The sequence below is a fragment of the Onthophagus taurus genome, chromosome 7, assembly GCF_036711975.1.
Source record: "Onthophagus taurus isolate NC chromosome 7, IU_Otau_3.0, whole genome shotgun sequence".
Classification (NCBI taxonomy): Eukaryota; Metazoa; Arthropoda; class Insecta; order Coleoptera; family Scarabaeidae; genus Onthophagus; species Onthophagus taurus.
The window spans coordinates 7,991,203-8,003,188 of NC_091972.1; the positions used below are offsets into that span (position 1 = coordinate 7,991,203).

The 11,986-nt window shown below is 31.8% G+C and overlaps 1 protein-coding gene across 1 annotated transcript; it reads left to right on the forward strand.

The window, feature by feature from the left end:
* The first annotated feature begins 10,216 nt into the window (after positions 1–10,216).
* LOC111422906 (Cyclin J) lies at positions 10,217–11,986 on the forward strand. The gene is made up of 6 exons (XM_023056180.2): positions 10,217–10,878; positions 10,933–11,048; positions 11,108–11,279; positions 11,354–11,641; positions 11,694–11,853; positions 11,910–11,986. Coding segments are annotated over exons 1-6 (777 nt in total). The 5' UTR covers positions 10,217–10,877; the 3' UTR covers positions 11,950–11,986.

Sequence of the window (11,986 nt, forward strand, 5' to 3'; positions counted from 1 at the left end):
TTCTTCAGCAATAAATTTATCTTCATATATAATTTGTGTAATTTTTTGTTGAATCTTATATTCTTCTTTAATATCCTTCTTGCTTTAACCATCTATCTCGATTGATTAGATAAGATTACTTGATCTACATTTATTGGATCTTCATATATCTGGAATATCAACGAACTCTGCTCCTCAAACTCCAGTTGTGTATACATATACAGATAGAGATTGACATTTTGATTTTAATTTGAATGTTGTTGTAAATCCATCCTGACTGTTTTGCTTTTACAACAAAAGTTTCCGAGACTCTCGTTTCTGATATTACTCAATTTTATGTGGATTTTATGTGGTGAGTAGCTACAATTTTTGCGAACACTCAATTTGTAGGCATTTTAAGAGAAATGAAACATTCGAAAATACGTTTTAAATTTTTTTGAAACCTTTGTAGCTCATCATATCGTGAGTTATACCATCATATAGCCTTTATTCATCCTCGCATAGCAAGGAAATTATTATCATCTCCATGTCATTTCCGCCCGTGTTATTTAGTCGAACAACTATTAAATTTGACGAACGAAAGTTTGTTACGTACTATCGCTCTGATGCAGTTCAAGTGTGGTTTACTAAATAGAAACGAGGGTCGTGCCGTGCCGCTTCACTCCAATGTAGTTCTGCTCGGCGCGGTTTTAGTTTTACCTTAAAATGTAACGAGAAAATAAAACTATGTTAAACCAACTGAAATTAAACACGTTACGATAAATATTTTCTACATTTTATCAAACGTTGATTCTTTATAATATAATTGGGATAATTTCATCGTCATTAAAATATAAATCATTAAACCTTATTTGTAAATTTGTATTAATAAATAAATTAAATTACAGGAAACGAAACAACTTCTTAGTCGGAGTTTACATCCATTCTACACTTTACCCTTTGTATAATCACACACAAGAAGGAAGGGCTCAAGAATAAAATAAATACACTATGCGCGAGCATTAATTTTCACAACTGTTTCACGTCCGAAACAATTTATATCCTCAATTAACGTCAACTAGGTGGCAAACAAAGAAAAGAGGCCACCGTTGATGTGACTCGAGCTATTTAATTCGCCATTGTATTGTAAAACATGACCGCGTCGTTTCGGTTTAAAACGATTATAAATACGGACCTTCTATTTAAATACTCTCTCTTTCCTCGTGCATGTGTGTGTGTATAAGTAATTATGAGCCCACACTCGCCGTACTGTTCTATTTTAAATACAAAAATGCAGTTTGTATATAAAATAAATGTACTTTTTTTATTACTTATTACTTTTAAATTGCTACTTATTTTGTAGCCATTAAAATTATAGGAATTTTATTACTTTGAATGTATGTAATCTATCAGTTTATTATGATTCATGTTTTTATTTCCATCCATTCTTTTTTTATTCTGAACAGCTATTATTATAACCTCTTTATTTCCTCCAGCAGCTCGGTTTGAAATACATTTTAATGGCTTACAGAGCGTTTTTACTATTATACTTCGCCGTCGTTACATATGACATTGTAGCGGGTTGTAAGTGGTTTTTGGTGCCATTGTCGCGTCACAATAACCGCTATTACATACCACGGTAAATTACCTTTTTACGAAATGGGTTCATTTAATTGCTTTCTACCTTGTAGCACCAGCAATTTTTTTTTCATTCTTTATAACAAACATCAACGGTCATATTGAGAAACATTCTACGAAATTCACAAAATGAGTCAAGGTCTTTTTCGCGATTAATTACTAATTTAATTTAAGTAATTAGTTAAGCTTTCCTTTAAAAGTTAAAAAAAGTCAATATGGTCTCCCGCATTATCAATTTCGTATCATATTTGAACTTTTTGGTGGCTTGAACAACCCACCTGCACCTCTTAATTCAAATGCATTTACAGAAAGACGTATATGCACACGTGTACAACTCTGAGTGAGTAGTTCATCCTGGTATGGCCGTGCCATTTGAAATTCTAGAAAGTTAATATGTACCCAAGGCGTACACACAACGTATACGGCTCACGTATTGCATTATTTGCCTGCGAGCGTAGCGTATAGCGTTTAAAATTTATGAAAGTAAAGACGAAGGGGGGCGAAAAAAACGTTGCGTTGTTCAACAAACGTTTACTTTAGTATTTATACAACCCCCTTTTGTACTTTGTTGGTTTCGTGACTCTAGTTAATAAATGACGTTAATAAATAGAGATTACAATGGTGTTAAAGTCGGTTTTTGTTTGGAAAAGTCATTTCTCATAAAAAAAAGAGATTGTTCAGTAAATTCCTCGTTAATTATTTTGTTCGAAAGTAGGTGAATACGTTTAGTGTAATTCAATTAAATTGTTAACGGTGCTCATTTTTGACACGAATATAATAGGTGTTAATTTTTAGGATACTTAAAAATGAACGCACGTGTTGTGCACTTTAACTTTGAATTAAAATTTTAAAATAAGCATTGTGACATCTTCCCGTATTCCTCAAACCTAAGATTATCTATTGAATAACAACCTTAACATCCTGTTTAATTTAACGATTGCTTCGCTGCTGGTAGATTATGTGCGGTTTGAACGAACGCAAACAAATAAAAAGGGAAACAAAATTATAAATTTTCTATTAATCACATGTCGAAACCGGTAAAATTACGATTATTTAATCTAATTTTAATTGTTGAAGTCGACAAAAAAATGTGGCTAATTCGTTTTTGGGTTAGGTTAGATTAAAATTAAATCGCGTTTCCTTCAGGATGTGGGATTCGTGATAAATTCAGATGGGGAGCACTTAGGTTGATGCGAGAGGAAGTCGGCGAACGTAATAATGATTAATTATGGTCGAGTCTTTGTTCGAAATGGGGGAAACTGGTTGAGGAAACCACTCATTTCCATGAAGTGTTAGGAAATATTTATCTAGGCTAGAGATTTATTACAAAATAGATAAAAAATTGGTTATAAAATTTATGTTACATGATTTTTAATAATTTATTTAAAATTATTTTAAAAAATGTTGATGATCTTTCTCTGTTAATATGATTTTTTGCCAATTTTATAATAAAAGTGTTTCTTTGTAGATTTTTTTTCTTTGTTCCTTCCAGTATTCAAAATTCTCTTATCTTATTATGTATGTATATATTCACTCTATTCTGTTTGAAATTCACTTCCGTGACACTTTCGGTGGACTCGCCCACAACTTTTCACATAACAGATTACCAAATAAATTACTTTGTAACCGTTCTATTACAAAAAAAACTCGAAACATAGTGAAACTCCTAAATATTAAATTTAAGAATTAAAAAATAATTTAAATACCAAATTTTTATTGCGTTAAAATTTTTTAAATTTGTTTAGATAATGTCATAAATTTCTAAATTAATCCTATAACTATATTCCCAATTTCAATTTGTATTTTCTCTGTTTTATTGGGTTCTTTTTCATTTTAATTTGAAAGATCACTCTTTTGTCCTCAGACTTGCAAATGGGTCTCGAAGGCGTAGAACTTGTCAAATAATCTACGATGTAAATATGTAGTAAGCAATAGGAGCCATAGGAAACTAGTGCATTAAGAATCTATGGATATCCTTAGCATAAAAAATCATCATGGAAAACTATGAACTGATTTTCATATGAGAACCTGGAAAAATGCATGTCATACACGAAATGCAAGGATTGAAGATCTACATCTTAGGAATCGCCGAAATAAATCCCAACAAATACAGGCATTTTGTACTTCTCTGGAAATAACGGTAATCGTCATAGACATGGTGTCGCAATTGATGTCTCAACAGATATTATGGCATCCATCATCGATTTTGTCCCTGTCTCAGACTGAGCATGTGTCCCTGAAGAAGAAATTGAGCTAATCTAAACCAAACAAACGCGTAAATCAGTAAAGACAAGCTATATCACTATAATACTTGGAGACTTTAATGCGAAGGAGATATGACAAGTCCGTTGGTAGGATTGAATTACTGATAAGATATGAAAGAGATGACAGATTAATACCATTTTGCCAGAGATGTAGATATTGTATCAAATTTTATTATATCCTATTGTATTATCAGATGGCACAAATGCATATCAAACTCAAAAGATAAAGGAGGAAAGGAAAAATCGGATAAAAGTAGAAAACTTGAGGAAAAAAGACGTACGACAAGAGTTACAGGTTAAAAGAAATGGAAGCTTGAAAACGATGAAAAAGCAAGAAAAAAACTGCACAAGTGTGAACGAAAAATGATGCGACATCAAATCAGTCTTATTGGAACCTCGAAGCCATTCTAAAACAAGAATAGTCTAAATTAAAGTAAGAATGGATAATTAGCTAACTTATTACTCTCATGGACGAAGCTTCAAGCACGAAGATCAGGGGAACGAATGAAGAATATTATAAACACAAATGTGAGGAAATTGCGGAGTTAGAAGCTAAATTGTTTAAGTCGAACAAAGTTTTATCTGTAATGTAATCAGGTTTTAAACATACTGTTTTGTTTCTGCTCACTTGACGATTATTGAAAACATTACAGTTTCTATAGATCTAATAAAATCTTGTGTCGCTCAGGAATTAATCAGATAGCAGAGAAAACTTATTTAACGTTCAAGGTTCTGATGTTGGGTCAAAGAGGGTAAAATACTCCAAACGAGTTAATATGAAATTGGCTTTAGAAGAACTTTCTGCGGTAATGGTGGTATATACATAGACGACGAAGCCAATAGCTCTGTCTGATATCTTCGATCATCTAAATAAATGCAAGGTATGTTTAATGTAAAGCTTTGTACTCGATTAGCCTTCTAAAAAATCGACACAACTTCTCTTCTTTTCAAGTTGTACTCATCTAGAAACGTTGCGCTTTTTATTAATTGGTTGATCAGAAACGTTAATAAACCAGTCATCAATAAAATGATAATCTTTAACCAAGAATCTCGACATGGAGCATTCTACAGATATAGGTAAACTTTTCTTTTTATAAAGTGTTTAGTAGTTTCTTCTTCATTTATGTCTTCATGAGATGAAACAGAAAACGAAAAGCAAGTAATATTAAGTACTATAGTTCTAGGGGAATCTGATTATTAATATACCAGTACATTTGAAAGTATTAAGTGCAAGTTTTAATTAATATTATTAATTAATTAAGAAATGATAATGGATGGCGTGTCTTAGCTTGAATTTTTTTTGTGTTATTGGGGATGTCATTTACGAAGAAAATTGCTCTCCTTTAAAAAATTAACTGCACCACTTGTCGACTTTGGCGGGCGTTCTCTACAATGGCCTTTAATTATAGACCAGTTGTCGGTTACTGGCAACTTTGCAAAAGCTCAACTCTGGCCGTAGTCGGGGAGAGAGAGCTTTAAAGCTCCCGGTGTATTAGCGGCGCGGAATCGACTTCCTGGAGGCGGAGTGCGGTGGCCAGACGCAAGAAACTCCGTCCTCGTGATGTATTAGAGATAATTATGTAAATCGGCGTGCCCATGGAACGAGACTGTATAATTAGTCACTTAGTTACCGAGTTGACTTATTTCATAAATTCAATTGCGCCCGGAACGAAACTTTCCGTCTTGGTCCTTCCGTCTTCTTCTTCTATATACCTTCGTTTTATGGTTCTCTTTCTTCTTTCGCCTTCGTCCGTCTTTTCGGTGTTGCCTCGCAAACGAAACCGACAAAACTCCACAGCTACGTGCCATAAATATTAAAAGAGCGCATTCGTCGGGTCGCAAATTAAAAATGACAAATGCACGCCTGCAACGAATGAGTTTTTCCACCGCGACAATTAGTTATTGCTGCCCCACGAGTTTGCGGTGATTTATATTCGAGATTTTCCAAGAAATTTTATATTTTCTTTTTTAAACGGCGATTAAATTTCTCTAAAAAAGTATAAACTCCATAAAATCTTAAAAACAGAGATCGTTTAATCCGATAATAAATAAAATCTTCAAAAATCATGGAGATCACAAAATTTAATGGAAAAAACAACCCGGAAAATGTAGGGATTTTTTATTCTTTAATCCTTGTACGAAAAGAAACGACAATATTGTCAGACATAAAACTATACTTAGAGGAGACGGTGCTGGTTTTATGAACCATAAAACACTCCCTTGTGCACGGTGGCTTAGCGACCATGTAGTCGTTACTTAACGTGGACAATCCTCAGCATCTGTCCATCGTCATTTCTTTGTCATCATCCACATCACGAATAAAAAAAAATGAAGGTTCTTTTCTTATAAAAAAAGTAATTTTAGAATATATTATCCGAAAAAGACGTGAAGAGGAAAAACTCTACCCCAGAGTAACCATAAATTTGCCGAGAAACTGCAACGTCGAATCCGCCAGCAGCGTTTATAACGACGGATTCCGTCGCAAACAATGAATTATTGCGAAAAATTAATCAGGACGTAGATAAAAGCGGACGAGGATACTAAGAGGACGACATAAATATAAATTCCAGGCGAGTTGGTGACGGAAATACTAAAGCTAAAAAAAAAGACGATTCATAAATGCATTTTCCATACAAAATAACGTGAAAAAATGTCTTTCTAAAAGTAGCAATCAAAAAGAAAAATTAGTCTTGTCAATTTCTTCTCTTTTTATTATCAATTGGGTTAAATTAACTGTATAATCGAGTTCACCGCATCATTCAAGAACACACCATGACGTTAATTTTAGCCAATTGTCGAACAATGAAACAGGATGCGTTCACGCAACGATCCCAATCTTCAGCCTCCGGGTTCACCAGTAACAGTAACAGCAGCCTCGCATTCGTCGTTGATCTAATGATTTACAGTGCGTGTTTCTCGCAGACGCGCAATTTATTTCTTTTGTGGCAATTAAAAGCAGGAACGCGGAGAATACAGATGGTCTCGGTCAGAAGCTGAGACATCGTAAAATGTATTAAAACCAAAACGAATTTCCTGGTTTGTATCTATTAAAAGGAATCAAGCCAATAAAAATAATTTCACGAAAATAAATTTATATAAAATTATTTTCCAGATAATTAAATTTTACTTTCTCCCTCGCAAACTTGTAATCATCTATTACTTATTTATTTATTTAATTATGTATTGATCACGGTCTAACGAGTTTTCAGATTTCCTAAAACCACAAGGAATTTTCTATTTTCAATTTTATAAAACCCGTTAAATCGCGTTTAATACTATTTGTATTCGGTGTCTTTTTATGGTTTTAAACTTCCGTCTTTCCATTTTAATATTTCATAAATATATGCTAGAATTTTAATATGTTTTCTTGAAAATTTGTTATATCTACTTGGACGTTGCTTCGATTTCATCATTAAAAAAAAATAATAAATAACTGTGTGTCTATCAAAAGGAATTCGAAAACGATTAAAATTCCGTTACTCATCATTAAGGAATCCAGCAGCTCTAATTTCTATTGTCCGTTAAAATTACATCCCCGTATTCGGACCTATGATGGTCGTGTTTTACTTTTTATTACCTCTCCTTTTTTTTCAAACATCGGCTCGAGTGCCATTGAATCCAATACCCCCGTATGGACGTAATATTGTTACCCACGAAGGCATAAAACGAATGGCTCCAACGCACACACATGCTTTATAAGACAATACTTGGAACGCATTTTATGAACCATAAAACGGAACCCATCAAGTACAACTGCAAAATATGGAAGAATCGAAGTTGTTATTTAATTTAGAGTGAAATAAAATATTTTGCTTTAAAATTAAATTAACTTGATTCCTGAAAGTACCTAAAAACTTTTTATTATGTAGCATATTTTAATAAATGAAATTATTAACTAGGATTTAATTTGAAATTAGAACATAAAATTATTAATTCATTGTATAGGTAATAATTTGAATAGTATTGTTGTATTATTATTAATACTCATCCATCATAATTCATTACAAAAAATTATTCGAACGCATAATCTGACAATACTATTCATTAAATCAATAAAACTTGATTAATATCGACTACTTTTTATCTTCGTTGAAATTTATTTATTTTCCCAAATCCAAATAGCATTAGGCATCAAAATCACAATATGTAACGAAAAAGTAGGTCTCTGTTTTTTTCAGATCCTCCCAAAAATTCATCTAGTAAAAATAAAATTGGAAAAAAAATTAGATATGGTAAATAAAAAATATTGCTGATATTTTATTGAAGTAGCTACACACTAACAATAAAGGTTAAAGTTCTATAAAAATCATAATAAAATATATGTGATGATTAAAAATGGAACTTAGTTACAGTGAAATTAAGTTTGAACAATGTCTGCGGTTAATCAACTATATTTGACAGTAAATTATATAAAAATTTGATTGCGATCGCTACTCAACACGTAGATAATGAGATTACGCCAAAACTAAATTAATACATCTAAGAGGATAGGCTTCGTCAATGCGACAAAAACTTTAAATACAATTTCTGTACGCGCTTAAAGGAATTAATTTGTCTTCAATAATAGGGTTGATAAACGAATCATAGCTTTAAAGACGATAAGAACGGTTAAATACTGCTATATGTTATCACTATGTTATATACTGAATGTTTATCATGATTACAAAGGCATATACATTTGATTAATGATGTTAGAGCAACGCCAGATGCGAAAATTACCGACTAATCTACAGTGGTGTAGAAATAGATAAAAGAGCAGCGTTAGGAGTTGGAATACTGAAATGTAAAGAGTTCGAAACAAGAATCAACAACATAAATTATATCAATGACTAACTCATGCGGATATCGGTCAGCTTCCAAAAAGATAAAACAACACACCTTATCAGTGTATATGCAGCAAGAAATAGACACATTCTATCATGAAATCATAATCATAGGAGAATTAAATGCTAGAATTGGTAACGAGGTTATTTATACCTGATATTAAAAAAATTATCAATGACAAGATTATGCAAGAAAGTGGCGACCCTAACATGTCACAACACAAATATACCTCCTAAAGTATAAGAGGCCAAAAATCAATGATAGATTTTATCATCACAAATTGAAGCATTCACCCCAATAATGTACTAGACGTGAGAACCTTAAGCGGGAACTAACTACAACCTTGTAATGGCGAAAATTATAAAAAAAAAGGAAAAGTATAATCCAGTCAGCAAGAAAAGTAACCACAATAATAACAATAAAATAAATGATTGGCTCAATCATCTCATCTAAGTACCTGTACCAACACGTACTTGAGAGAAAAATGTTGACGAACAGAATACAGCACTACGATGACACTGCTCAACTATAATTAAATGAGCTCAGGAAGTAGTAGGGAGAAGAGTATACAGATAAATGCAAGACCCAACAGAAAGTCTTGGTTTATTTAAGAAATGAAGAATCTAGCTGAGGAAAAACGAAGATTCTATTTACAGAAAAGATCAGGCGCAATAAAAAGTTTAGGAAAGATATTGAGGTACTCTCCATATACGCCGGTCAGAGAAAAATCTGGAATTTATTGAGAAATTGAAAGAAGTAAACGAAGAGGCCATAAAGATCTACAAGACAACTTTTATGTGTTTCGTCGTTAAGGTACACCAATAGTAAATGAAGTAAGGTAGGGAAATAACCTCAGCTGAGCATTATTCAAGTTAGGGATGAACGAAATAATTGAAGAAATTATGCGGCAAGGATCATATGCTACGCAAACGATACAGTATTAATTTCTGAAGACACCACAACCAAAAAGTTTCTCGAAAGCATACAAATGAAAACTCTTCGAGCAATTACTGGCTAAAAACTTTGGAATGAAATAGAGAGACCATGTCAGCAGGATTCCAGAACACAGATTATCGAAATTCGCCAGAATAGGAAAACCACGTCCGATCAGACCTCGTGGACGTCTCCCGAAGAAGTGGTATGAAAGTTGAAGTTCACTATCCCAGTTTAAACTGTCGAAGAAAGAGCCCTTAATTTTTATACAAGTAGGTATTCGATAACAGATTTTTCTAATCTTGATTCTTGATCTAATTCTAGCAATCAGATCCCCCATCAATATAATTTCATGATTCTGAGGAATTTTGTCCATGTCTTCGGTGAGTTGTTGGTATTCAGAGACATTAATTTCGGAATCCTGTTTCTCCATGATTTTGTGTCAGAGTTCTCTCCCTTAGTCATCAATGAGGTCACACCAGTGTATTAAAAAAAGAAACTCAAACTCTAAAAAGGAAATGAAAAACGTAAAACTAGTAAACACATACATATAGATTATAGTACATTTTATCTATAAATACTTCATAAATACGTGATAGTAAAAAAAATTAACATTTAAATTAAAATTTAAAACGAAACTTAATTAATGCTAAAACTAATTTTTCCTCCAACTTTCACCCGAACGTTTACAAGATAGAAACTCAACTATAATTAAAAAGAACATAGCGATGCTAATTTATAAATGATTTGTCATTTCCTTTTTAAGATATATGTATGAGAACATACGTTCTAGTACGTAAACGGTAAAAGTAATTTGTTGTTTGTTAAAAAGGAAAACTAACATCACCAATAACTTAGCTAATTAATACGTTCAAATGAGAAGGAAATGTAAATTTATTTAACATCATAAACATGGTTAGGTTTAGAAATTAAATCGATTCCATAGATTTATTAATCAATTTCTAAAATGGCATTAAGGTTTATGAATTTTAACGGTAACCGATTCCAGAATCAATTAGGGAGGTTATTAAGTTAAGTGGAACACCTCTAATGCTGATTACGCGTATTTAAATCGATTATTAATACGGTTTGTAACTGTAAAATAAATTTGAGATGAATTTTTTTTTGCTTTGCAACTTGCGAGTTTGGAACGAGATGTTTTTGAAAATCTGGTTTAAAACATCAAAAACAAGTTGTGAAACACGTTTTATGAAATAAATTTCATTTGAAAATAAGTCGTGTTGCGAGTTAAAGCTCAAAAGTAAGTTTTATTATAAATTTATAAATATTTATTGAGTTAAATTTTATTTAATAGTGATGAATATTTCTGAGAGTAATTTAGATAGCATCATAGATTATTTGGATGATTATAAATACACCATCAAAGAAAGAGACAACTTAAAATTGGATTTTACTCATGAATCATCTCAAGTAGTTAAAATAAAATTATTTAAAATTAAATTTATTTAATTATTATCGTTTATTTTTAGCTTAACTATCGATCATTTATGATAAACCATCTAAAATCGTACGCTTCTTTAAAATCTATAGTTCCCTCAACGTTACAATTAGCGGTTTATTTAGTGGATATGGTAATGGACAGCTATAAATTACAGGAGGAGAAGTTTTTGTTAATTGCAAACGTCTGTTTGCTTATTGCAGGTAAAATTTATTATTAATTACATAAAATTAGTATGGTGAATGTAATTTACTCCGTAATATGGATGAACTTTTAGCAAAGGTTGATGAGTACAGTGGTAACGTTCCAAAATTAACCGAATTAAACGCTTCAGTTGCAAACATTTACGAAATTAGTGATTACAAAAGGATGGAAATGTTTATTTTAAACATTTTTAACGGATTTGTAAATTTTCCAACACCGGCACATTGCTCCCACTATTATTTCCAAGCAATTTTAGATAACGAGGATGTGAAGATTATTAAGGAAAGAAAGGAGACAATAAATGAAACCAAAAGAGTCCTCAATTCATTGCTTCTTACTTCATTAGATAGATATATCAATGGTTAAAACATTTTTATTTAAATTAAATTTTTTATGTTTAAATGTTTTTTTAGATATTCATTACATGCAATTTTATCCACCATCTCTACTAGCAGCTGCTGCTATTTCAGCTTGTCGAGTTCAATATGGTTTAGCTAATTGGAATAGACAATTAGAAAACTTTACAGGTTATACTGAAACGGTGTTGGAAGAAATCAAGAAATTCTTGCTGCAGTAAGTAATAATTTTAATGAAATAATAAAAATTTTCAAAATTATTTATTGTTTTAGACCACATTCGCTAAAATGTACGTTATGTCCAAATGAATAAAAAAATTAAAAAGATGTTTAGGTGTATTTATTTAATT